The sequence below is a fragment of the Guillardia theta genome (assembly GCF_000315625.1).
Source record: "Guillardia theta CCMP2712 unplaced genomic scaffold GUITHscaffold_81, whole genome shotgun sequence".
Lineage (NCBI taxonomy): Eukaryota > Cryptophyceae > Pyrenomonadales > Geminigeraceae > Guillardia > Guillardia theta.
Genome location: NW_005434593.1, coordinates 152105 through 177272, shown reverse-complemented (window position 1 = coordinate 177272; position 25168 = coordinate 152105). Strand labels below are relative to the sequence as shown.

General features: G+C 54.2%; 8 protein-coding genes across 8 annotated transcripts in view; 4 read left to right on the top strand and 4 right to left on the bottom strand.

Annotated features, from left to right (window-relative positions):
- Positions 1-101: 101 nt before the first annotated feature.
- On the bottom strand, positions 102-6274 carry GUITHDRAFT_115108 (hypothetical protein; the record flags this gene model as incomplete). Its single annotated transcript, XM_005825702.1, has 11 exons — positions 102-1431; positions 1668-1891; positions 2109-2433; positions 2745-3193; positions 3383-3574; positions 3651-4162; positions 4218-4559; positions 4642-5558; positions 5606-5981; positions 6029-6083; positions 6134-6274. 11 exons carry the CDS (start codon positions 6272-6274, stop codon positions 102-104), a joined length of 4863 nt encoding a protein of 1620 aa, XP_005825759.1.
- A 2642-nt stretch (positions 6275-8916) lies between these two features.
- On the bottom strand, positions 8917-9276 carry GUITHDRAFT_115107 (hypothetical protein; the record flags this gene model as incomplete). The annotated part of the gene is made up of 2 exons (XM_005825701.1): positions 8917-9105; positions 9157-9276. 2 exons carry the CDS (start codon positions 9274-9276, stop codon positions 8917-8919), a joined length of 309 nt encoding a protein of 102 aa, XP_005825758.1.
- Positions 9277-10695: 1419 nt separating this feature from the next.
- Positions 10696-12789, bottom strand: GUITHDRAFT_115106 (hypothetical protein; the record flags this gene model as incomplete). The annotated part of the gene is made up of 2 exons (XM_005825700.1): positions 10696-12511; positions 12662-12789. The coding sequence occupies 2 exons, from the start codon at positions 12787-12789 to the stop codon at positions 10696-10698; spliced, it is 1944 nt and encodes a 647-aa protein (XP_005825757.1).
- A 1447-nt stretch (positions 12790-14236) lies between these two features.
- On the top strand, positions 14237-16240 carry GUITHDRAFT_115105 (hypothetical protein; the record flags this gene model as incomplete). Its single annotated transcript, XM_005825699.1, has 2 exons — positions 14237-14355; positions 14425-16240. The coding sequence occupies 2 exons, from the start codon at positions 14237-14239 to the stop codon at positions 16238-16240; spliced, it is 1935 nt and encodes a 644-aa protein (XP_005825756.1).
- A 1420-nt stretch (positions 16241-17660) lies between these two features.
- Positions 17661-18020, top strand: GUITHDRAFT_115104 (hypothetical protein; the record flags this gene model as incomplete). The annotated part of the gene is made up of 2 exons (XM_005825698.1): positions 17661-17780; positions 17832-18020. The coding sequence occupies 2 exons, from the start codon at positions 17661-17663 to the stop codon at positions 18018-18020; spliced, it is 309 nt and encodes a 102-aa protein (XP_005825755.1).
- A 797-nt stretch (positions 18021-18817) lies between these two features.
- On the top strand, positions 18818-20260 carry GUITHDRAFT_165121 (hypothetical protein). Its single transcript, XM_005825697.1, has one exon. The coding sequence runs from the start codon at positions 18899-18901 to the stop codon at positions 20033-20035; it is 1137 nt and encodes a 378-aa protein (XP_005825754.1). The 5' UTR covers positions 18818-18898; the 3' UTR covers positions 20036-20260.
- A 110-nt stretch (positions 20261-20370) lies between these two features.
- Positions 20371-21350, bottom strand: GUITHDRAFT_143967 (hypothetical protein; the record flags this gene model as incomplete). The annotated part of the gene is made up of 6 exons (XM_005825696.1): positions 20371-20403; positions 20454-20624; positions 20686-21048; positions 21098-21158; positions 21214-21275; positions 21348-21350. The coding sequence occupies 6 exons, from the start codon at positions 21348-21350 to the stop codon at positions 20371-20373; spliced, it is 693 nt and encodes a 230-aa protein (XP_005825753.1).
- A 1247-nt stretch (positions 21351-22597) lies between these two features.
- The window catches only part of GUITHDRAFT_143966 (hypothetical protein), a gene marked incomplete at both ends in the record, with an annotated part of 3315 nt that continues 744 nt past the window's right edge, over positions 22598-25168 (top strand). Inside the window, 11 exons of the mRNA XM_005825695.1 lie at positions 22598-22738; positions 22819-22926; positions 23388-23511; positions 23572-23684; positions 23837-23914; positions 23962-24021; positions 24199-24282; positions 24423-24491; positions 24536-24592; positions 24769-24883; positions 25088-25107. Of these exons, the coding sequence (XP_005825752.1) occupies positions 22598-22738; positions 22819-22926; positions 23388-23511; positions 23572-23684; positions 23837-23914; positions 23962-24021; positions 24199-24282; positions 24423-24491; positions 24536-24592; positions 24769-24883; positions 25088-25107 (969 nt within the window). The remainder of the gene's footprint in view (positions 22739-22818; positions 22927-23387; positions 23512-23571; positions 23685-23836; positions 23915-23961; positions 24022-24198; positions 24283-24422; positions 24492-24535; positions 24593-24768; positions 24884-25087; positions 25108-25168) is intronic.

Genomic DNA, 25168 nt, shown 5'->3' with positions numbered 1-25168 from the left:
ACGAACAGGGCGAACGAGGAGCAGGAGCATAGAAGGCGTCGACTATTCTTCTTTCATCATTCAATTCAGTATATTCACTTGCTTAACGCGCCTCCTCTAGCTCAGACCTTCAACTTCCCACCTGACTCCTCCCTCCTGCCCCCTCTCCTCCTCTCTCCATCTCCCCTGTGCTTCCTGCCGCGCTTCGAGATCTTCACCAGCCGCTTCCTCGCAAGCAGCTCCTTCCCCTTGGGCGATTCCGTCGCTGACATGGGGAGCAACAGTTTCGTCCCTCGGCGGAAACGCGAGCAAGGGACCAGCTGGGGGTATTTGCTGCGATTCAGCTCCAGGACGCGGTCTAAGTTGACCCTCAGCATTGCAGCGATGATCCTTGGAGTTTCATTCTCCCTGGTGGTGTACTCCACCTCGCCCTCCTCCTCCCTGTCCTCACTGTCCTCGGGTGCGCCCTCCTCCACCTTCACCTTCACCTTCGTCTTCCCTGCTGCCTTTGAGTTTCCCTTGCCCCCACCCTCCTCCTCCTCCTCCTCCTCCTCCTCCTCGTCTCCGCACCCCCCCTCCTCAATGTCATTCTCTGCCTCCTCTTCGATGTCACCCAGGACTCGATCGTCCTCGTCCTTGTCCTCGTTGTAGCCCCGCTGCCTTTTCCCCTTGCCATGCTCCGAATCCTCAGCACTGGATTTCCTTCTCTCCCGCTCTTCTCCCACTCCATCTGGATTCCCTTTCTCGCCTTCCTCTCCCTCCGATGACCCAGCCCTTGCGCCATCTTCCATGTCCTCGTCCCCCTCGCCTCCCCCCTCCCGAGCTCCATCCTCGCTCTCGTCTCCTCCACTGTCCTCACCGAAGCTGCCGTCATCGCTCTCGTCTTCATCAGCATCCACCACCTCCTCCTGGTCCTCCTCGTCCCCGTGCCCGTCCTTTACCAGCTTGGGATCAAACAGGCACGAGATCTCGTCGAAGCAAGAGAGCCGTTCACAGGCGCTATGGAAAGCTTGATACGTCAGCATGGCTTTCCTCTTCTCTTTCTCCTTGTTTCTCCTCAGTCCTGCTACTGTTGTCGTCATCGCATCGAGAACTGCCTGCACGAAACTGCTCGCGTCCTCGAATTCGTCCTCCTGCTCCGCCAAGCCCTTGAGGCGCAAGCGCAGACCCTCTTGCTCCACCGACCTCCTTCCCCTTTGTGTCTTCAACTTGTAAGCTGCATCTGCCAGCATCCTTCTCAGCGCTCTTGCACACTCCGCTCGCCCCCCTTCCTCTTGCAGTCTCGCCGGGACTCTCTCGATCTTCCTGCAACGCCTGCCCTCCTCGCTCTCGCAGTCCGCTGACTCCTGCGTGTTGCTCTGCACGTCCATCTCCTGTCCCTCTCCTCCTCCTTCCCCGAGGATCACCCAGGCCTCCAGGTCAGCGTTCTTTGTCTTGTTCACCGTCACGCTCCTGCCAATACGTTGTCAGAGACTCCTGCTGTATCCCCTTCCCTTCCTCGGTCCCCTGTCTACACCTGCCTCCCTTCCTCTACCTCGCCCAACCTCCCTCGCTTTACATTCCTCCTCCTCCCCCTCCCTTTATCTTCCCCTCATCCTTTCCCAATTCATTTTCTACTACTCCCTAGCCCCTGTCAGCACCTCCCTCGCCAAGCTGCCAGCCTCCTGCTATCATGCCCCTTCACCCACCTGACGGGGATGCAGCGGAAGCCGCTGACATCGATCTCCTCGGCCTCTCCTTCAGGCACGAGCTTCCACTTGGTGTGACCCGCGTACGCGTTGGGCTTCCCCTGCTTGTTCTGGTATGGGACGAGCCCATCGCGCTGCATCGGAGCAAGGTGACACCAGTGAAGGTCGGGGACGTAGTGGAGCACGAAGTAGAAAAGCGCCGACTCATCCTCTAGCTTCACGACCTTCGATGGGATGTCAGGAACATGACGAGCAGGGAGGAGGAGCAGGAGCAGGAGCAGGAGCAGGAGCAGGAGCAGGAGCAGGAGCAGCAGGAGCAGCAGGAGCAGCAGGAGCAGCAGGAGCAGGAGCAGGAGCAGGAGAGTATATCAGAGGCAGGAGCCACTATCAGAAAGCGGGCTACAACAAGGGAGGGATGAGAGACGGGAATCGAGTTGTCACCTTGTTGAAGAACTTAACCTTCTTGGATCGATCGCCCAGGATGGCAGGAGAGAGGGGAGGATAGATCTTCGACCAGCGGTGCTCGAAGTTGCTCATCAGCTTGTTCGCCATCTTGCGGAAGGTATCGTTGGGGGTGTTGTTGAACACGATCGCATTGAAGAAAATCTTCATCGTCGCCTCCGCAAAATCCTCCGGAGTTGCGTAATGACCGGCCAGGAGGCGCATCTGCACAGTCCCGAGGTCTGTGGGCTGAGTGACGATGAAGGGGTACTCGAACAGCTTCATTCTCCTCCACTCTACGGGTGCCTCGAAGTGCAGCGCATGCCTGAGGTCCAGTGAGGAGGAGCGACGAACAGCTGCGGGTTGAGCGGGAAAGCAGACAGAGGAGATGTGCACATTGGAGAGCGGCGGAGGAGGAGGGGGGGGGGGGGGTTGATGGTCGGCAAGCAGAAGGGGGCGAGGCTATGGCGAATGGTGAACTAAGAGCCGGAGCCGGAGCAGAACAGGAGCCGGAGCCGGAGCCGGAGCAGGAGCCGGAGCCGGAGCCGGAGCCGGAACCGGGACCGGAGCCGGAGCAGGAGCAGGAGCAGGAGCAGGAGCAGGAGCAGCAGGAGGGCTGAGTTTTGGATGACTCACTGGGACTGGCGCAGGAGGTCGAGAATTTCCACACAGTCCTTGATCCAATTTTGCTGCTCCACCAAGGACGGGTGGAGGGGGAGCACAACGCTGCTTCCGGCCTTGAACGCCCTCCTCTGCTCAAGCTGAGGGTTCAAGAGCTTGTTCACGAAGATCAAGCGATCCGCATCCACCCGAAACTTCTTGGCCACATCCTCCGCTCTCTCGTTCTGGAGGCAGCAGTAAATTCCGTTCACTGGCCACGAGCAGGCTGCAGCTTCCTGCTCCTCCCCATCCTGCATGGAGGAGTGCTGCTCCTGCCAGAACTCACTGTTGAGCTTTGAGATCTTCCGGACCTGCTGGATTTCCTTGGTGGAGACGATCGGAGGAGGACAGTCAACCAACATCTTTCTCAGCGTCGAAGGAGCTTGCTTCACGACGCCGTCTTTCTCTCTGATGATCTTCTTGGCCTGATCGGACAAGGTGAGAAAAAGACTTACAACGGCGAATCACATCAGAGACAACATGAAAGCAGAGTCATGGTCACACCCCACTGACCCAGTACCCCATCAACAACTTACGAGTACCCGGTACTCCACACTAACCACATCAACCCAGTACCCTAACGTCGTTCTAGGCACACACAAACGATTCCCTACCATCATGTAGCTTGGAAAAAGCTCGTCGATGGACTGGTCGGGGTACGTCCAGTGACAGTAACCTGACCATCCCGTCGGAGCCCGGGGGAGTTTCTTCTTCGGAATGAATTCACAGACCTCCCCAGGTCGAGGAAGTTGCAAAACTGTCCCAGCGGGAATGATCGAGTACTGATGAAGATCGGGAAAGTTGCCCTGTCATACAGTGAGCTACCTCTCCTCCTCCTCCTCCTCCCCCTCCTCCATTCCTCCTCCTCCCATTCCTCCTCACCCTGTTGATCTGCAGCAGTCGATCAAGCTTGACGTGGCATTCTTCCGCAATCTTTTTGATACTCGTCTCCTCCTCTGCAACAAACTTCTTCTTGCTCTGGCTACTAACGCTGTCCATGTCCAGTGAGCGAAAAACTTTTGGGCTCCCATGAGAATCCAAGGGCAAGAACCGCTTCTTCTGGGGCCTGTGGGGCTTCTGCGCGCTGTCTGTCGTTCCATCCGAGTCCACGGACTCCTCCCCGTTCATCGACTGTGACTGACTCCTTGGCCGCACGTCGTTCAAATCTCCCAGCATCGCATCCTGCTTGCGATTGGAGCAAGTGTCGTCATGAGCATCAGCTGCATCCTCGTTCTCAGAGCTCGACCCCTGAGTGACGCTCTGCTCATGGTCAAGTATCCCCGTCGCCTTCATCAGTCGCTCGTTCTCCTGCATCCTCTGGAGACGTTTGAACTCGTACTCGCTCAGCTTCGTGTCATCCGGCGACCCCGATCCTTCCCCATCCCATCGCGAGTCTGCAAGGGAGCAAGCGGTCAACCCGGGTCAATCTCACACAGCAGCAGTCATCACCATATCCTCCGTCGCCGTAGCGCTCGAACCTCTCGATCCCGCGGATGGCCATCAGCTTCGCGTACGCCATGGTGACTCTCAGGCACTGATCTTCCACTTCGATATAGTCCACTCTCTTCCCGTCGAGCTGCTTGTGGCAGCTTCTGACAGCCACAGGTAGCGAAGCTGTCTGCAAGATCCCATCTACACAGCGACGCTGAGACCACTGCATCTTCTTGGCCTTCGCCGACCTGGGGAGGAAGGGGAGGTTGTCTCGATCTGCTCCTTCCGCTGGCTCCAGCTCCTTGGCCGAATACCATTCCCTCACGTTGAGCAATCCCTTGCTTCCCGACTGCTTATTTGCTGTGAAGAAAATGTTACTAGAGTCCGATGTAGAGGAGAGGGTGGAGAAGTTGAGAAAGGTCAAGGGTGAACTTGCCCGAACCTGATCCGTTGAGCTTGCCAACGATCTCATAAAGTCGAAACCCTCGCTGTTCCCTCCACTCGATGTCGACGTACACATAGAATTGGTTGTCTTTACCCATCTTCGAAGCTTCTTCCTCTTTCGTTGCACTCTCCCTCAACCTTGCGCTCTTGGTGGGCGTGTGATTTGTTCCGGCCTTCTTGGGAGTGTACTTCTCGCCCTGGCTTCCATCGGTGACGAGATCATCTCCAAAGCTATTCCAAGCTTTGCAAAACGAGTCAAGAAGACTTTGAGCAGCGGACTTCACTGTTTCGTTGAGATTTGGGTCCTTCTTAAAGGAGTTCAGCAGCAGCTGCACTTCAAACGAGACATCTTCAGCATTAGTGAAGTTCGAGATCCATGCGGTTTTCATCCAGGAGGTCGGATCAAACTCGTGGTGCTCTTGCATCATCTTCTTCTGCTCCTCAGACTCCTTGTCTCTCAGCGCGTCGACCAGCGACTGCAAGTCTAGGCATCGCTGTTGCTCAAACTTGAAGGCACTCGGCCTTGAGTCCTTGATTACCTTCGCCTCGGGAAGTGTGAGAAGATGCTTGAGAACTTTGACACAAAAAGGACGCCAGTCATAAGAGGCAGTGACTTTCTCTCGCCGAAATTTCATCTTCTCTCTCTTGATCGTGACAGCCTCCTCCTTGTTCTTGTTGCCAACTCCCGGCTTCTCCCCTGTGGAAACTTTCCCTTTGCGATTCAGAAAATTTTGATCTGGTCGCGCGATAGCCCCGACTCTCACAAAGCCCATCCTCTCATAGAAACTGATGGCGTTGTCTGTGGCTTGTAGAATGATGTAGTCGTACTCATCCCCTTGCTCCAGGTCTTCCATCACAAGTTGCAACAGCTGCGATCCGCAGCCCAAGGCGCCAAGCAACGAGACCTCAGCCAACCTGACCACTTGGCGTCAGGATTGCATGCAAGACAAGAAGCATCGTACCTCTTCCATACGATCCCTTCCCTATGCGGATCTCCCACTCGCTTCTGCTTCTGCAACTCCTTGGCTAGCGATCCATCGAAATCCCAACGATGGTTCTGCTTGTCTTCGTCGCTTATCCCCGCCTCTTGCACGAGTGAGTTCCATTCGAACTCACGATGCCACGTTGTGAATGTCGTCACAGTGATGAACCCTTGCAGCCAGCCCTCATCCCTCGTCCTTACAAGATACCCTTGGATAGGATCGTCCGTATCAACACGGTCTGCTATGTACTCCAGCCCTAGTGGTTTCGAAAGAAGCCCGTCTGCATTCTCCTTTGGCACCGATATGCTCTTCCTGACATTTCTCTTCGCAGCCTCGTTACAGAGGAGGAGCATCTCTGTAACAAAAGTTCAGCGGGCAGGAACCAAGGGTGACAGTACTAACCAGGCACGTAAGTGAACCATGCTTCTCTGTGGAAAGGCCGAAGCAACACAGAGTTCTGATAACGCTTCAGAACATCTCTGGACAACAGCAAGAGATCCCATTCACCTCAAAATCCTTCCGGCATTCCGTAACCGTCGACATCCTGTAGGGTGGCTCTGGGATAGGATCGAATTCCCTTCTCCTTGCTGTCAGTTTCCCCGTCTTCTCATCTTTCCCCGTGTAGCAACCGCCCCCACCGCGCCCCATGGTTGGAGCGACTTTCTTCAGCAAGAAGACTCTTCAGGAATCGCAAGGCTGCCATGAAAACATCAGCTCCAACATCCCAACCGGCGACAGCGCAAGGGAGGGAGGGAAAGCAGGATTGAATCTCAGCATGAATCAGGCACTCGGTAGGTGATGGCAGAAGTGCCTCTAATGAAGTGAATTGAATCAGAGGAGGAGATGTCAGCATAATCCATCTCTTTACACAGAGAGTTGTGAAAGTTCCTGTTGTGAAAGTTGTGTTCTACATGCATGCGAGGCGTATTTGGAGACAGAAAAGTTTCAGTGTGAGGGCATCTTGCAGGAAAGTTGAAAAACATAGGTGGAATACACTAAGATAGCTGGAGAACGAGAAGGAGGAATCGAGTGCTGAGTGATGGATAGCAGAAAGTAGTAGTAAGGAGAGCAGAGGATAACTCGTGGAGGCCACTCGCAAGCATCAATCATGAAGAGGAGACTGCTCACAGGATGAGGTGAGGATGAGGAGCGGGAAAGAGCGGGAAAGAGCGGGAAGCGACAAAGTTTTCAACATACATGGCCATGCTGTTCGCCGCTGACCCACCTAGCCATGCTGGACCAAAGAAGAGTTTCTACAACAATGTAAAGTATAACTCTAAAATAATTTATAAGTCTCCCGTAGCGTATGAATTACGGTTGGGTACGGATTCAATGATTTAATAATACTATAAAATAAAGTTTTAAAGATTACCAGCAGTCCTGTGAAGTATAAAGTTATAAAAAGACACCTACTACGAGTTGCACCTCATAAATATATATGAGATAAAATTTGTATTTAAATGTGTACTAAAGAGGATTTACCCTACTATTGGATTGGTGACTTCAAAAATTGAACTTAAAAAATGAGCTTTTAGGATACCACCCTACCCAATTGAATACATTAATGGTACTACCCTATATTTGTCCTATTTATCAGGTAGGAATGGCCAAGGGACTACCCTGCATTCAGAAACCCTACCCCTCCAATTCACCCCCCGTCCTTTGACCCACGGTTTTAAAACTCATTTGGTGTTGTAGACGATCGCTTAAAAGTCCAATCACGACCTCCCAGCTGCCTGCAAGTTTTTCTAGCCTCACATCCTGAGGGTGGCTCGCACAGTGAAGTCACTGGTGTTCTTTAACTTAACTTTGAGTAAAGGTATTCAGTATGGTCACTAATAGTATTGTGCCACCGGGTGCCGGGCCGACGGTACTAGCCGCTAGCCGGGGCCCGCCAGCGGTGACTCCCGGCGCCGTGACCCCGAGTCGTCCGAGTACTGTGACGGTCACCGGGTCTGACTGAGTCTCGGCCAGACCTGCCGGGCACTGTCGGAGAAGTTAAGTTCGGCATTGCAGCCTGAGTCACTCAGTGACCGTCTGAGTAGGCCGGCGGTAGCATGGTAGTACTAGGACAATCAGGAGAGTCAGTAGTAGTAGTGAGTACGACGCAAAATGCTGAAAGCAATGATGTACCTGTAGGTTCATCGTCACTGGGAGAGTCCGTCTTCTGTTTGAATGCACCAAGGGAACGACGGAGGGATCTACTTCTGAAGGAGATGAGTTTCGAGGTTGACGATGATCGTGCTAGTTAACTGAATAGAGGGTGGAGTTTTGCGGTTGCTCGAGTTCAGCTGCCGAAAGTTGGTGATACAACAAACAAGGCCAGAAGAGCTGATCCATGGATGTCTGAAGGACGTATGGAGGATCTACTTTGCAGTATGTAACTAACAGATTGTAATGCAAAACGACAATCTTGGCCGAGCTGCAGGCACAGGCTGCGATGACGGTGGAAGACCACGACATGACATGTGGGAGAGACTATGGTAGAGACACAGGAAAAGGAAGGGGCGGGTGAGGACGGGGAGGACGCAAAAAGAAAAGCCTTGTGGAACGAGGACGATGAGGAGGATTAGAATCAGGTGAGGAAAGCAGAGAACTGATTGAGTCGGTCCAACACTGATAGCTCCATCAAAGACTGGACGCTGTTAGACAACTTTTCGTAGATCGTCTTGAGTCAGAAAGTAACCATGAAGAACACTTTGGAATTTTGAAATTGAGGTATAAGGAATTTGTGAAAAGGCCCTTGACAGAATTGTTAGAAGAACATGCATGGATGTTCGGCATTCGAAAATTGGCTCACTTGTATCAAGGGTAGTTTCAGAACATCACTGCCATCGACGTGTGGAACGATTCCACCGTCGTTTCTGTGTATGTTATTAGTCGGTAGAGAAGTTAACATAGGAATCTGGTCTGAAGATCTGTGTACACGGACTCTTGTTGTGAAAAGATGATCACCTGTGAATACTTTCTCCTCGTAGGAAGACCGTACAGTTCAGGCTGGCGACCCACGGTCCATCGCGGTAGAAGTATCTGATCGAGTGTGCTCACGTCTGCACATCCGACTCATGTCACTGAAGTTGTGATGCATCGGAGGAGCAGGAGGAGGAGGAGGCGAAGGAAGAGGAAGAGGAGGAGGAAGAGGAGGAGGAAGAGGAGGAGGAAGAGGAGGAGGAAGGGGGAGAGGAAGAGGGGGAGGGGTAGGGGGGAGAGGGAGGAGGAGGTCACTTCAACTTGCGACAAGTAATCTCCTGTCTCGAGCAATACCGTGATTGTTCCATTCATCCGGGAAGTCAGCAATTGAGGGAGGACGTGGATAGAGCGTCGATCCCATTCATTATCAGACTGCAACTGAGCAGAGCTTCTTGCTCCTCTGCCTCTGCCCCTGTCTCGTCCTCGTCCTCGTCCTCGTCCTCGTCCTCATCGTCATCGTCATCGTCATCGTCTTCGTCTTCTTCTGAAGCCTCGACTGCCCTGCGCTCCTGCCTTCAAAGATCCATCCCTTCTCCGGTCCAAAGCAAGGCAAAGGTAACCTGCTGTCCTGCCTCCAGCTCTCTCCGAGGACGCGCGCTGGCAACGGGCATATCCAGCTCGATGCCAACGATACTGATCACTCGGTAGACGTCGACGAGGCAAGGGAAGGTCCTGTCCATGCTGGTAGTCGAACTGATGCTGGGTCGGGAGCAGCCATGGCTAGCAGAAGAAGAATCCATGATTAGATACTCCTACGCACCTTCTGTGGAGAGAGAGCCGTCGAGGTCTCAGCCAGGGCTCAGGGCACTGGCCGGCAGGAGAGATCTCCATCACTGTGGTACCCCTCCGTCAAGACAGAGTTCAGCAGAAACTTTATACATCAACATCTGATCTCTTGACTTTCTTGTGCCAAATCCTCTCTATTGCGGAAGATGCTTTTTGAGACGGGATCCACAACACAACACAAAGTCCAGTCGCTCATTGTTTTGCCTGCCTGATGATATTCATCTCTCTAGGGCTGCAAACTCTCCAAGGATCTGATCCAAACAGATGGCTCCTGGAATCTGTCTGCATATCAACAACAAAACCATCTCCACTCCGCTTCACCTCGTCTTGAATTGGATTTAGCTGCAGTTTGTTCTCCTCTACCTCTTGTGAACTTGCCACAACTTCAATCAAAGGAGCTTGGTGCCGTGTTTGCTCTTGTAACCCGGAGTCCGGCAATGAAGCCATTCTTCTTCTGGCTTCACTCCTGTTTCTGTTGTACTTGCTGCTGCAAACTGCTTTCCATCTGATTCTGTAATCGCCACGGTTACCCATGCTGTTGTAACAACAGGACATGCAAGAGTGTTTGCCTCAATTCGTAGTTGTAAGCCTGAGACCTGTTGATATTGTAATAGGGGTCGACTTCCTCATCTTCATGATGGGCTGTATCTGTCTCATTCCATTCAGATATGCAAGAACCTGCTTCGGATTCGAACTCATTTGCTCTTGCATCTTTTCCATATTTATCCCTGATGCCGTTGTTGCTCCTCCAATTTAGGGTCAAGAGAGATACTTGCGATGTCTTCGCCTTTGTCTTTTCACTCTTGAAAGATTCAGGATCTGAAGTCTTGGATGGATCTCTCAGAGGAAGTTTGTTACCATGTATGTGAACGCGTGTACCAAACCTTTCATCTACAAAGACTAAGTGAATCTGCCTTGGAATCGAAGACATTTCATGGACTTCCCTACGTGACCTATGGCTCCCCATGCTCGCATCACTGAAATCATGGCTCGCAGACAGCAAGAGCGTTGTCTGCAGAAGTGAGTTGCAAAGTCGATGTGATAACAGAAGAGTGAGCCTCCTGCGACAAGAGCACAAGAGACTTGGAGGGCACAAGAGACTTGGAGGCATCGGCTATGTTCTGATCTTTTACAGTTTATTGCACAAAACCATCGCAACACAACAGCAAACAAAGATGGAGATGTCATAAACACAAACACAACTCTACACATCTCTTCCCCCCCCCCCCCCCCCCCGGCCCCCCCGGTTTCCATCCTCAGCGGACGCTCTCTTTCCTCGACAGCTGACAGGTCCCTCCCGAAGGCTTCATGGCTTACCGCTTCCCCTTGTGAAACACCTGCAGGATCATCCCGAAGATCAGCTGCAGCCCCAGCGCGTACCCCGCGAGGATGCTCAGGTCCTTGTACACCGGCTTGTCGCTCATGTCGTAGAAGTCCAAGACCGCCTTCCCGTCACTGTACTGCAGGCTGTTGAAATGCTTGATGGGCTCGAACTCGTTCACCATGAACACCCGGAACGAGTAGGTGTGGAACGCGATGTAGTAGCCCCAGATGAAGTAGTCCGGGATGTCGGACTTGATCTTCATGAAGCCCTCGCACAGCATGAAGAAGCCGTACACCGCCGCCCCCAGCGCGATGCCGATGATGTAGTGCGGCACCACCGACGCCACCACGCACATGAAGGCCTCGGCGGCGACGAGGGAGAGGAAGAGGTCGGCCAGGAAGATGCCGAAGCCGTTGAGGCCCGACGGGAGCACGACCAGGGCCGTGCTGATGAGCGAGATGATGAAGAGCCCCGGCAGCGACATGAGGAACGTCGCCAGCACGTAGGAGGGGACCATGTACCAGCCGTTGGCTCGCTCTCGCAGAAACACCGCTCGCTCCAGGATGAAGAAGGGCAGCACGGCAACCGACATGAAGACCAGGAACGCAGCCACGTAGAAGAGCATGGTGATGCGGCTGTTGATGTCCGAGGCCTCGATGCCCAGCTTCCAGAACATGAACCCGATCATCGCGCACAGCATGACGTACATGATGAGGCGGACGAGGAAGATGCCGGGGTTGCGAGCGTTGTTGAAGAAGGCGCGATGAGACAAGGTGAGCAGCTGCGACCAGAAGCCGTTGGCCGTGCCTGCCACCAGCACCTCGTGCTCGATCGGCTGGCCGATGGCGGCGATGAGCGACATGCCCTCGGGCTGGCTGGTGAAGGCGGAGGCGAGCGCGCTGACGTCGGCATGGCCTTCGAAGTCGGTGTTGGCGAGGCGGAGGAAGAAGTCAGCGGGGTTGGAGAGGGAGGGGCAAGGGTGCCCCAGCCTGCCGAAGTACTCCACCGAGTCTCTGGCGGATCCGAAGTAGAGGCACTTGCCCTCGGACAGGAGGCAGAACTTGTCGAAGCTCGCCCAGACCTCCGAGGGCGGCTGGTGGATGGTGCAGACGACGGTGGTGCCGAGCTTGGCGAGGTAGGAGAGGTGCTTCATGATGTTCTCTGCAGCCGCCGAGTCGAGGCCTGACGTGGGCTCGTCGAGGAGGAGGATGGAGGGGCTCCGCACGAGCTCGACCGCGATGGAGAGGCGGCGGAGCTGACCGCCGCTGAGGCCCTTCCTGAAGACATCGCCGACGATGGTGTTGCTGCACGAGTCGAGGCCGAGGACGTGGATGACGCTGTCGGCGTAAGCCCGGCGCTCGTGCTGGGAGCACTGGGAGTGAGGGATGAGGAGGTCGGCGGCGTAGTACATGGTCTCGCGGACGGTGAAGGGGGTCTGGAGGGCGTACTCCTGCTGGACGTAGGAGGCGATGGAGCTGAAGGCCTGGTTGCGACGATCTCCGTTGACCAAGACTTCGCCCTTGAGCGTGCGGCCCTTCTTGGAGCCGTCGATCCTGCCGGCGATGGCGTCGAGGAGGGTGGTCTTGCCTCCGCCGGAGGGGCCGCAGATGGCGAGCATCTCGCCGGGCCGGACGATGCCGGAGATGTTATCGAGGATGCGCTTGGTGACGAGCTCGGACTTGTTGGAGGAGGGGCTGGTGCGGCGGACGCGGACGTCGTAGGTGATGCCGGTCCATGCGATGGTGGCAGGGCGGACCTTGAGGGAGAGCTTTCCGGAGGAGGAGGAGGGGAAGGAGTCCGTCCTACTATACCAACGTAAGCGTCAGGTCGAATACTTCAAAGAAAATTCAGGAAATCAGGAAGGTATATAGGGGGATCAGGCATGGGGAATCTCAGAAGGGTTGTCATATGATATGTGGGAGTAGCGTTGAGAAGGAGATGGTTAAGAAGCTTACGTTGGGCTCGACCACGTGTCTTGTGAAATCATTCCTGCAGGGGGCACCTGAACATTGCTGTCCGTTTCATAGACGAGATCCGCGGGCTGCATGGGAATGACATATTGTTTGTCTTGCTCTCCAGACATCCTGAGAGTTGGGTCCAGCGTTCAGGTAGCAGGTGCTATTGCTGCTGCTCGATCTTGGTCGCTTCTTTTAGGGCAACGCTGTTGGGGCAGGAGGAGGGAGTGTGGAAGAGTATCGTTGAGAAGGAGGGGGAAGGAAAGGGAAGGGAAGGGAAAGGAAAGGAAGGGAAGGGAAGGGAGGGGAGGGGAGGGGAGGGGAGGGGAAGGGAGGGGAAGGGAAGGGACGTCGATAAACAAGAGGAGGCGGTAGGGGATTTATTGACCGGACTCATCTCGCCCTTTACAGGTAAAAGGGTAGGGGTCCCACAAAACCTGTACAACACCGGTCCCATTCTAGGTAAATGTACCGGTGAAGGGATATGTATAATTTCCTCCCAGGGGGTGGGGGTTGCTGTAGGCACATTATCTATAGGTGACTTTCATGGTTGTAAGTTAGCTCCACAGTAATTCCTCACTGGGGGTGGGGGGGGTCTGTTACGTGGTGATAGTATGGGGGTGATTCTAGGTAGTATGTAGGGGTAGGGCTAAGAAAATGACAGGGTGGTCTGACCCCAGGGGGTCCTTGGGTAAACTTGGCGTGCTCGATGCCATCTCGAGGTGCAAAAGTTGGCAGTAAGAGGGGGTGGTGGGGGTGTACGTGGGGGGTAGGGGTTACCGATGCGGTCTGTGACAGTAGCTGACTTGAATCATAGGCGTAAGGGGTGAATCGGGGGTGAGGGGAGGGGGGGGGTAAGTACAGGTCGAAAACACTATGGAAGGGGTACATCTGAGCCTTGTGGACAGGGTTGTTGATATGGTGACGGTGGGTAGTCATTCCGGGGGTCCGGGGTCGTTTCACTTTGCCGTGGCATCGAGTACGGCACCAGTCAAACGGCAGCAGACCCTCAATCTGAAGTACCCACCGATCCCCCCACAACCACCCCCCCCTTCCCCCCCCTCAGGGACACTGCGGCACTCAAAGGGGTGGATGGTCGCGAGATCTCCCGGGTTCTCCGCCCAGCTCTTCTGTACCGGCAAGATTTACTCATCAAAGTCGAGTCACTTGACAGGAGCGGACGTTGCCAGTAAGTGACTGCGGGGGAGGGGTCCCGGCACTAAAAAAAAAGTCAACTTTTGGGTCTCAGACAGTTATTCGTTGGACCCCTGCCACCCTCCCCTACCTCAATGATACGTGTGGCTCTGCGGACCCCTACTGTTCACCTGGAACTCCTTGGTTGGGTAGTCACCCTACCCCTGCTGAAATGCGAGCAAGTCAAGCGACGGGTACGGAAATGAGAAGGCTTGCCACTATATAAGAGGAGTCGGAAGACCTGCTTCCTTACGCTCAGTCCTCTACATCTCTCTTTCTTCACGTCCTCCTCCGCTCCCCTCACATCTCGACCATTCATCTGTTGGTGAAGCCAGCACATACACAACAAACTGACAACGGCACCAGACATCTTGAAAAAATATGCAAAGAACGCAGTACGTTGTTCCCATGGAGCCCGCGGATCTCGTCTTTGGCACGGACAGCAATGTTCAGGTGCCCCCTGCTGCAATAACTTCACAAGACACGTGGTCGAGCCCAACGTAAGCTCTTTCCCTCTTCTCATGACGTTCCATGGATCTACTTCGATGTTGACCGATTCCCTCTTTCAGTGAAGCAGAGTCCTCCCCCTCCTCCTCCTCCGGAAAGCTCTCCCTCAAGGTCCGCCCTGCCACCATCGCATGGACCGGCATCACCTACGACGTCCGCGTCCGCCGCACCAGCCCTTCCTCCAACAAGTCCGAGCTCGTCACCAAGCGCATCCTCGACAACATCTCCGGCATCGTCCGGCCCGGCGAGATGCTCGCCATCTGCGGCCCCTCCGGCGGAGGCAAGACCACCCTCCTCGACGCCATCGCCGGCAGGATCGACGGCTCCAAGAAGGGCCGCACGCTCAAGGGCGAAGTCTTGGTCAACGGAGATCGTCGCAACCAGGCCTTCAGCTCCATCGCCTCCTACGTCCAGCAGGAGTACGCCCTCCAGACCCCCTTCACCGTCCGCGAGACCATGTACTACGCCGCCGACCTCCTCATCCCTCACTCCCAGTGCTCCCAGCACGAGCGCCGGGCTTACGCCGACAGCGTCATCCACGTCCTCGGCCTCGACTCGTGCAGCAACACCATCGTCGGCGATGTCTTCAGGAAGGGCCTCAGCGGCGGTCAGCTCCGCCGCCTCTCCATCGCGGTCGAGCTCGTGCGGAGCCCCTCCATCCTCCTCCTCGACGAGCCCACGTCAGGCCTCGACTCGGCGGCTGCAGAGAACATCATGAAGCACCTCTCCTACCTCGCCAAGCTCGGCACCACCGTCGTCTGCACCATCCACCAGCCGCCCTCGGAGGTCTGGGCGAGCTTCGACAAGTTCTGCCTCCTGTCCGAGGGCAAGTGCCTCTACTTCGGATCCGCCAGAGACTCGGTGGAGTACTTCGGCAGGCTGGGGCACCCTTGTCCCTCCCTCTCCAACCCCGCTGACTTCTTCCTCCGCCTCGCCAACACCGACTTCGAAGGCCATGCCGACGTCCGCGCGCTCGCCTCCGCCTTCACCAGCCAGCCCGAGGGCATGTCGCTCATCGCCGCCATCGGCCAGCCGATCGAGCACGAGGTGCTGGTGGCAGGCACGGCCAACGGCTTCTGGTCGCAGCTGCTCACCTTGTCTCATCGCGCCTTCTTCAACAACGCTCGCAACCCCGGCATCTTCCTCGTCCGCCTCATCATGTACGTCATGCTGTGCGCGATGATCGGGTTCATGTTCTGGAAGCTGGGCATCGAGGCCTCGGACATCAACAGCCGCATCACCATGCTCTTCTACGTGGCTGCGTTCCTGGTCTTCATGTCGGTTGCCGTGCTGCCCTTCTTCATCCTGGAGCGAGCGGTGTTTCTGCGAGAGCGAGCCAACGGCTGGTACATGGTCCCCTCCTACGTGCTGGCGACGTTCCTCATGTCGCTGCCGGGGCTCTTCATCATCTCGCTCATCAGCACGGCCCTGGTCGTGCTCCCGTCGGGCCTCAACGGCTTCGGCATCTTCCTGGCCGACCTCTTCCTCTCCCTCGTCGCCGCCGAGGCCTTCATGTGCGTGGTGGCGTCGGTGGTGCCGCACTACATCATCGGCATCGCGCTGGGGGCGGCGGTGTACGGCTTCTTCATGCTGTGCGAGGGCTTCATGAAGATCAAGTCCGACATCCCGGACTACTTCATCTGGGGCTACTACATCGCGTTCCACACCTACTCGTTCCGGGTGTTCATGGTGAACGAGTTCGAGCCCATCAAGCATTTCAACAGCCTGCAGTACAGTGACGGGAAGGCGGTCTTGGACTTCTACGACATGAGCGACAAGCCGGTGTACAAGGACCTGAGCATCCTCGCGGGGTACGCGCTGGGGCTGCAGCTGATCTTCGGGATGATCCTGCAGGTGTTTCACAAGGGGAAGCGGTAAGCCATGAAGCCTTCGGGTGGGTCCCAGCTGTCGAGGAAAGAGAGCGTCCGCTGAGGGTGGAAACCGGGGGGGCCGGGGGGGGGGCGGGGCTGGAAGAGATGTGTAGAGTTGTGTTTGTGTTTATGACATCTCCATCTTTGTTTGCTGTTGTGTTGCGATGGTTTTGTGCAATAAACTGTAAAAGATCAGAACATAGCCGATTCCTCCAAGTCTCTTTTGCCCTCCAAGTCTCTTGTGCTCTTGTCGCAGGAGCATCACTGTTCTGTTATCACATCGACTTTGCAACTCACTTCTGCAGACAACGCTCTTGCTGTCTGCGAGCCATGATTTCAGTGATGCGAGCATGGGGAGCCACAAGTCATGTTGGGAAGACCATGAAATGTCTTCGATCCCAAGGCAGATTCACTCAGTCTTGGCAGATGAAAGGTTTGGTACACGCGTTCACATACATGGTAACAAACTTCCTCTGAGAGATCCATCCAAGACTTCAGATCAGCTCCTGAATCTTTCAAGAGTGAAAAGACAAAGGCGAAGACATCGCAAGAATCTCTCTTGACCCTAACTTGGAGGAGCAACAACAGCATCACGGATAAATATGGAAAAGATGCAAGAGCAAATGAGATCGAATCCGAAGCAGGTTCTTGCATGTTTGAATGGAATGAGACAGATACAGCTCAGCATGAAGATGAGGAAGTCGACCCCTATTACAATATCAACAGGTCTCAGGCTTACAACTACGAATTGAGGCAAGCACTCTTGCATGTCCTGTTGTTACAACAGCATGGGTAACCGTGGCGATTACAGAATCAGATGGAAAGCAGTTTGCAGCAGCAAGTACAACAGAAACAGGAGTCAAGCCAGAAGAAGAATGGCTTCATTGCCGGACTCCGGGTTACAAGAGCAAACACGGGACAAAGCTCCTTTGATTGGAGTTGTGGCAAGTTCACAAGAGGTAGAGGAAAACAAACTTCAGCTAAATCCAATTAAAGACGAGGTGAAGCGGAGTGGAGATGGTTTTGTTGTTGATATGCAGACAGATTCCAGGAGCCATCTGTTTGGATCAGATCCTTGGAGAGTTTGCAGCCCTAGAGAGATGAATATCATCAGGCAGGCAAAACAATGAGCGACTGGACTTTGTGTTGTGTTGTGGATCCCGTCTCAAAAAGCATCTTCCGCAATAGAGAGGATTTGGCACAAGAAAGTCAAGAGATCAAATGTTGATGTTTAAATTTCTGCTGAACTCTGTCTTGACGGAGGGGTACCACAGTGATGGAGATCTCTCCTGCCGGCCAGTGTCCTGAGCCCTGGCTGAGACCTCGACGGCTCTCCCTCCACGGAAGGTGCGTAGGAGTATCTACTCATGGATTCTTCCTCTGCTAGCCATGGCTGCTCCCGATCCAGCATCAGTTCGACTACCAGCATGGACAGGACCTTCCCTTGCCTCGTCGACGTCTACCGAGTGATCAGTATCGTTGGCATCGAGCTGGATATGCCCTTTGCCAGCGCGCGTCCTCGGAGAGAGCTGGAGGCAGGACAGCAGGTTACCTTTGCCTTGCTTTGGACCGGAGAAGGGATGGATCTTTGAAGGCAGGAGCGCAGGGCAGTCGAGGCTTCAGAAGAAGACGAAGACGATGACGATGACGATGACGATGAGGACGAGGACGAGGACGAGGACGAGGACGAGACAGGGGCAGAGGCAGAGGAGCAAGAAGCTCTGCTCAGTTGCAGTCTGATAATGAATGGGATCGACGCTCTATCCACGTCCTCCCTCAATTGCTGACTTCCCGGATGAATGGAACAATCACGGTATTGCTCGAGACAGGAGATTACTTGTCGCAAGTTGAAGTGACCTCCTCCTCCTCCTCCCCCTCCTCCTCTCCCTCTCCCTCTCCCCCCTACCCCTCCCCCTCTTCCTCTCCCCCTTCCTCCTCCTCTTCCTCCTCCTCTTCCTCTTCCTTCGCCTCCTCCTCCTCCTGCTCCTCCGATGCATCACAACTTCAGTGACATGAGTCGGATGTGCAGACGTGAGCACACTCGATCAGATACTTCTACCGCGATGGACCGTGGGTCGCCAGCCTGAACTGTACGGTCTTCCTACGAGGAGAAAGTATTCTTCGGGATGATCCTGCAGGTGTTTCACAAGGGGAAGCGGTAAGCCTCTCTGGTGCGTCCGGTCCTTATCGCCAGAGAATGTGAAGCCTTCGAACGAGGGTTGACCAGATTGAAACGTTTCTCCCGTCTGGTTGTAAACATGAAGGAATAGCCTGGTGAATATTAGAATATCATTACGTGCGGTATTGAAATACATAGCTACTTGAACCTAGTCTAATAGCCTCACTGATATTGACAAGTTTCGTCTGCTCTTGTGCTTGTGACGATCGGGCGATCCGCTCATCCGATGATCACCGGGCGATCAAGTTTGGCCAGAAGTTTGGCCGTTGATCCTCTGGTCTGCCGACATGTGCGGCTTCTACCACACTGTAGCATCCGGATAATTCCGTACAACAAAAAGTTGAGTGAAGATTCAATTGAGACTACCGGTGGCGGTGAACATGGAGGGGCGGGAGCGGCACGCGGGCGATGGCGATGGCGGCAGAAGCTGAGCAGACGCGAGAGAGGGAGGGAGAAAGTTAGGATCTCCTCCTAGATCTTCTGCAGATGAGGGGAATGGCTGAGCCCCTGCGATCAAGGATCGCCGAGGAGTCTTCGGCATGCGAAGCTGTTTCCATCAAGAAAAGGTGCATGCGACGATGGTCGATGCTGCCAAGAGTCGAGCGGGTGGAGCTGATGCAGTCTTGCTTCACTCGATGGTTGGAGCTACATTTTGAGAGCAGAACATATCAAGATAGGTTGTTTCCATCTCAAAAAGGCAGGAAGATGGACCTCGACGAAAATTTTCATTCAAATTCGCCTGAACATTCTCACGATGATGTGAAGACAGAAAATCTGAGGCTGAAAGAGAGAAACAAGGAACTAGAGGCATATTTGACAGAGATGAGCGAAAATCTCTACGTCGTGGAAGATGAAGTCAAAATCCTCCGCGACACTTTGAAGAAATACGTTGGATTTCTAAATGCTCTGGATCAATCACAGTATGATATTATCTTGTCAGAATCGAACTTTGGTGACAGAAGCATCGATGCAAAGAAGAATGATGAATCAACCCTTCGAATGACGTACATCACGTCAAGACACATTCATGGGATCGATGTATCACAAGTAACGAAGATCGAACAAACCTTAGAAGACTTGCATGTTGATCACTCTCAGCTCCATCCTACTGCTCAGAAATCTCTGAGCAGGAAAGCTCTTGAGAGCAGGAAACAAACTCTCCAAGGAGTCACGATGTCACCGATCCTTCTCTCAAAGGAACGAGCAGACGAGAATCGTGAACGAGAAGTCTTGGGGTTGATTGCACAGATCCAGGAGGAATTGAGCACAGACAGCTCGAGCAGGGCATCAGGACACATGACGGCAACCAGGTCGTCGGCAGGCACGGCTAACAAGTCTTTGAGCATGGTAGATCCAGACTCTTTGAGCGAGTTGTCTCATAGCGACTGCGATGATTCCTTCAAGGACCCCAGCCCCGGGCTATGGTCGCTGAAAGAGATGGACCTGATAGCGGAGAAGTGCGAACAGCTGAGAATCGCTCAAGAATCGATAGAGGCTCTGCAAGCAAAGATTGCTCGCTCTGAACTTGGAAGAGCAGACTTGCATCGCAGACTCGAGCATGCGAAGAGTGAACTACAGATTGAAAGGGAAAGGAATCGAAGCTTGGAAAGGATCTTTGGCTGACGCTTTCAAGTTGCCCTCACAGATTCAGGTCATTTGATTATGTTGTTGTCCGCAATAGTGATCATCGTCGACGATGGGAGAGATGGAGGCTGCAGTAGAAGTTGGCATCAAGGTGAAAGCTAGTGTTGTCACATCGTGGCGCACATGAAGTGGAGGATGTCATCTTAAAGCGTCAGTCAATTTAATCATTTCGAATTGATAAAATAAAACTACAAGTGATCCTGGAGTTCTATAGTGGCAACTCTACAATTACAGCAAATCGATGTGTCAAGGAGTAGATGTACAGAGGTCAAAACACGACATCGGCGTGAAATGCAAAATTCAAACTCCTGTTCTTACTGGGCCCAAGTAAGAACGTTGCCTGCGCCCTGCCAACAGAATCAGAACTATTTTCCACACAAGGCACACAAGCAAGTACCTGCATCCTAGCTCGGATGGCTTTTGCAGCAAGTCTCGTTTCGGCAGTAACTCGCTGAGCAGTCGCGTTGTCTATGTGGTTGGAGGACTGGTGAATCTGAGAAGGCTGATTCACAGACTTGGGGGCAGCGAAGGAAGATTTGGACACAGAGACCATGGGCTCCTCCTCGTCCTGCGAGAGAAGGCAATAAGATTCCCAACCGTCGCGCTATCATCAAGATTGAATTTCAGACCTGTGCCCAGGGGGCAGCTCCTCGGTACTTGTAAGCATCCATCGGTCTTGGAGCTGGCTCATGGTAGTCGATCTCCGGGTAGTCTACCTCATCTGGCAGAGGCTGCGCATAGTATGGCGCATGATCATATGGAACGTGGAGTTCGGCGCCCTTCGGCGGCATCAAAACACCAGCACCATAAGCGTTTGATGGGGGGGCCCAAGAGTCAGCATCGGTGGCCGCCCATGGGGGTCCTTGTCCACCAGAAGGCTTCATGGACAGCGGCTTTCCAGCAGCCTCATACTGCGGAGATTGATTCGGAATGCCCGTGCGCTTTCCTCTGTTACTCGGTGGTCCTCGTTTGAACTCATCCGCATCGTCATCCTGAAATTCAAGTCAATACAGCCAGCTGTCTAGGACCAAGAAATTGCACCTGAGCCCATGGGCAGCCACCTGCCCCTGATTTTGACTGGGGTCGGCGAACTACCGCCTGCCTAGAGGAGTGGGATAAGGAGAACGTTTGGACACAAAGAAATTAGCAATTCTCACTTTTCTGCTTGATCATCGCACCAGGGGAATGACATGATAACAAGGGACTTGTTGAAGATGACCTGTAGAACAAGACTATGAGCACCATTGCAGTGCCCCACTATCCTTCATCGAGGTACATTCATTCATCTCACCATACACTACACCTCCCCTCCCTCTTCCGTCCCCTACAGCAACAGTCACGGTTAGATTGCTGCCTCCATCTGATGCCTTTTGGATATTATCATCTCATTTGGGTTTGATAAGATCATATTCTATTTGATCTGGTGGGTTGCAACCACATACAAGAGCTTTGGATGGCATTTGTCTGCTACCCCGTTGTCCACTTCTCCCATTGCGCGACATTATCTTGTACATCATCGTAGCTTTTCTGATTTGACTTCTCAGTAATCTATTAGATCACAAACCATCTCCTCACAGTTATCTCTCCATAGCTCTTCCTTTCTTCTTCTCTCCCTCCTCCATTCCCCTCTGCCTCAACGATCCTCCTCGACATCTTTTGGCGCGCAAACCCCGGAAAACCCTGCAGGCAAACCACTGATCTTCAACCCCCCCAGGTTTCTGACCATTGACTACCCGTGTATTTACTTATTAAAATACCCGTAGTCATCGGCTACTGACCCACCCCCACTTACAAATGTTCCTCCAACCGATGGGGAAACTTTTTCTCTGACCCACGCATAACTCTGCGCTGAATTGTCCAAATTCCATGAGGACTTTTGAATTTTTGAATTATCAAATGAAATATTTCGAATACGTCGGTTATTATTTTTGGCCTTTTCAAATGGCCGCCGGGCCCGGAGCGCCGGGCCTTTGAAATTCAGTAACATTGCGGTAGGCCGGGCCCGGGACATGGTGGGGACGAGGGTCAACAAAGTGGAGGCCGTATGGCCTGCAGAGGAAAAGAAGAGGAAAGGAGACCAAGGAGGAGGAGGGGAGGGGGAGAGAGAGGAGGAAGATGGGAAATCGAGGAGGCAATGTTGATACATATCAGCTCCTCACACAAGAGTCAGTGAAGGATTGCGAGCCTTTGTGTGTATATGGCGAGGAATGGCAAGGTGCTTCGTTTTGGAAGCCGAGTCCTTGGTAAATGCTCACACGATTACATGCGATGAGGTGCAGATGATTTGGATGTTTGGAACATTATGTTTTTTTCTGTACATGATTTGCTTCATTTCACCCCAGCCGCTCCTCATGCTCCTGATCTTTTCATCCCAACGAAGACTGGGGATCAATCAACACAGCTCAGCTAAAGAAATTTCACAGGATCCGATGCCTCGTGAGAGACGAACTTCACCGGGACTTCTCCCTCGCCTTGCTATCTATCTCACTTTCCTCGTCCTGCCATGGTCCTCTAGTGCCTTCTTACAAGGTACCCGCCAGCATGCTCGTGACAGCGCTTATTCTCAATCCATCAGGTCCTTCGCTCTCCCTCCCCAAGAGCATGAGCCTTCGCCAGGCAGGGACGAGTCTTGGGCTGCGCATGGCGATCGACCCGCAGGAGGTTGAGAAATTCATGGACAAGGTCAATCTCATGCCATTCATGTTGCACAGCAGCAGCTGCATGCTGCTGTAGGTTCATCAGAGTAATGAGTTCCTCCCCAGGCTGAGAACGGCAAAGTGAAACCGAAGAAGAGGACCCCACTAGCAACCGCGATGAACAAGCGCTCCAAGGCTCTGGCAATCGGGATGGAATGCTGCACTGGTGTGGAGGTCTTGTTGTTCCCTTGTCTCTTTGATGTCTGATGCGAGTCACGGACTTCACCTGGAAGTAAAACCTTGATTTGACTTTGCGTCTTCATCAAATGTTGCTGCAGACACGCCGGTGAAATCTTCCGATCCACAAGATCCCTTCCAGATCACTGGCAAAGCAGGCATCTCCCAGGCAAGACTCCCTGTCTCCTCTGTCATCCCCATCCCACTTTCGCCTCAACCCTTTTACCCCTCCTCTTCTCTTCCACCCCTTCCCCTCTTCCACCCCTCCCCCTCGTCCTCCTCCATCCCTCCCCCTCTTCCACCTCTCCTCCTGGTCCCCTCCCCCTCCCCATTCCCCCCCTCCCCTCCTCCCTTCCTCCACCTCTTTCACCCTTTCTCTTCCTCCCCCTCCTTCTGCCCCCAATCTTTCGCTCATCCCCCTCTTCCTCCCCCTCTCCCGCTGATCGTGATGTCTGCAGGGCCTAAGAGATGGTCAGTGCTGTGCCATCTGGATCGACCTGCAGCCGGAGGGAAGAGACTTGGAGTGCCTGGAAGCATTCGGCAAAGAGCAGCAGACTGCTGCGGGAGAGTTTCCAGGCCCTGGTGAGCTGCTGGCAGCGTGTGGCAGGATGCTGACTTGAACTCGTTCCTCGTCCCCGTCAGTCTGTGTGATCCGAGGGGGGGTGTCCTCCCTCAAGGAGATTGCAGAAGCCAAGGCAGCCGGTGCTGGAGCCGTGGCGTTCGCTGCTGGCGATCTGTCAGAGGAGGAAGCGGGGGTGTGTGACTTGACATTTGGAGGAGGAGGAGGAGGAGGAGGAGGAGGTGGTGGTGGTGGTGGTGGTGGTGGTGGGAGGTGGGAGGAGGAGCAGGCGGAGGCGGAGGCGGAGGCGGAGGAGGACGTCCTTTGATGAGACTTTCGTGAGCGCAGAAACTGTCGCGGTACGCTCAGGTTCTTGATATGGAAGCCGTAGCCATCGTTTCGCAAGAGGACGATGCAAAGATCGCGGTGCGTGAAGGACGGCAAATTTTCCTTGGCTCATCCTCACAGAGCAGGCGGCATGCAACTGCGAGGTGGTGATTGCTGAGGCATATGACGCCGAGTCTGCTCAGCAGGTGACATCCTCCTACCTTCTCGTGCTCGTGCTATTGTCCTTGTCCCTTCCCCTGTTCCTCTTGTCTTGTTTCCCTCTCCCTCCCTCCTCCCTCCTCCCTCCTCCCTCCTCCCTCTTCATGCTTCTCCTCATTTTTTCTCTTTTCCCTCTTCCTCTACATCTCAAACCTGTTCGTCAGATCTTGAAGAGTCTTCCCGAGAGTCAAGTCAGGATTGCTCGAGTCAATTATAGGAGAGAGACAGAAGAAGATTGCTTCGAGCTGGTTCGCCCCGTGCTGCTCCTGATCCTGCTCCTGCTTCTGCTCTCCTTCATCATCATCCTCTTCCTCCTCCTGCTCCTTCTGCCCGATCCTTGTTCGCTCCCTCGTCCCTCCGCTCCTCCTCTGCCCTCACTCGCCCGCAGACAAAGCAGCTCCACAGCTCGGGGTACACGGGAGTCATCGTCTCGGGAGTTTGCAACGGCGTCCCTGAGGTCAGGCGCACCTGCCTGCCATTTCTTCTCATCCACCAGCACAGGACCTGGAGCAGGCCCTCTACGTCATAGGGCAGATGACAAGCAAGCGCAGCTCTCAGGTACAATCCTCTTCCTCCAGCTCCTCCTCCTCCTTCTCCTCTTTCCGCCTCCTCCTCCTCCTTCTCCTCTTTCCGCCTCCTCCTCGTCCCGCCTCCTCCTCCTTCTCCTCTTTCCGCCTCCTCCTCGTCCCGCCTCCTCCTCGTTCCGACTCCTCCTCCTGTCCTGACGTCTCCAGGTCAACCTCCGTCTCCTCGGGGCTGATCGTCTCCCCGGTGCCCCGGTCTCGCGCGAGCCCTCCCCTGCTCCGAGCTCCCCTGCCCCTGCAGGAGTGTCGACTTCGGCTCCAAAGAGTGAGGACCTAGCTGCTGTTCCTCCTCCTCCTTGTCTTCTTTCTCCTCCTCTTCTTCCTTTTGTTCCTCTTCGTCCTCCCCCTTGACCTCGTCTTCCTCCTCCTTCTCCTCCTCCCCATTTCCTTCCCCTCATCGGCTGCCTTCTTATTATTTCCCCCCCTGCCCCTCATTGTGGTGTTTGCAACCTGACATCAATGCGTACAGAGACGGGAGGAAAGACCAAGGTGACGAAGTTTGACAGTCTGCAGCAGCAGCCCTCCTCCCTCCTCTCTCTCTCCTCCCTCC

Bases quoted from the DNA above. Each gene is read 5' to 3' on its own strand.
- GUITHDRAFT_165121 (XM_005825697.1), top strand. From the start codon at position 18,899: ATGAGGGGAATGGCTGAGCCCCTGCGATCAAGGATCGCCGAGGAGTCT.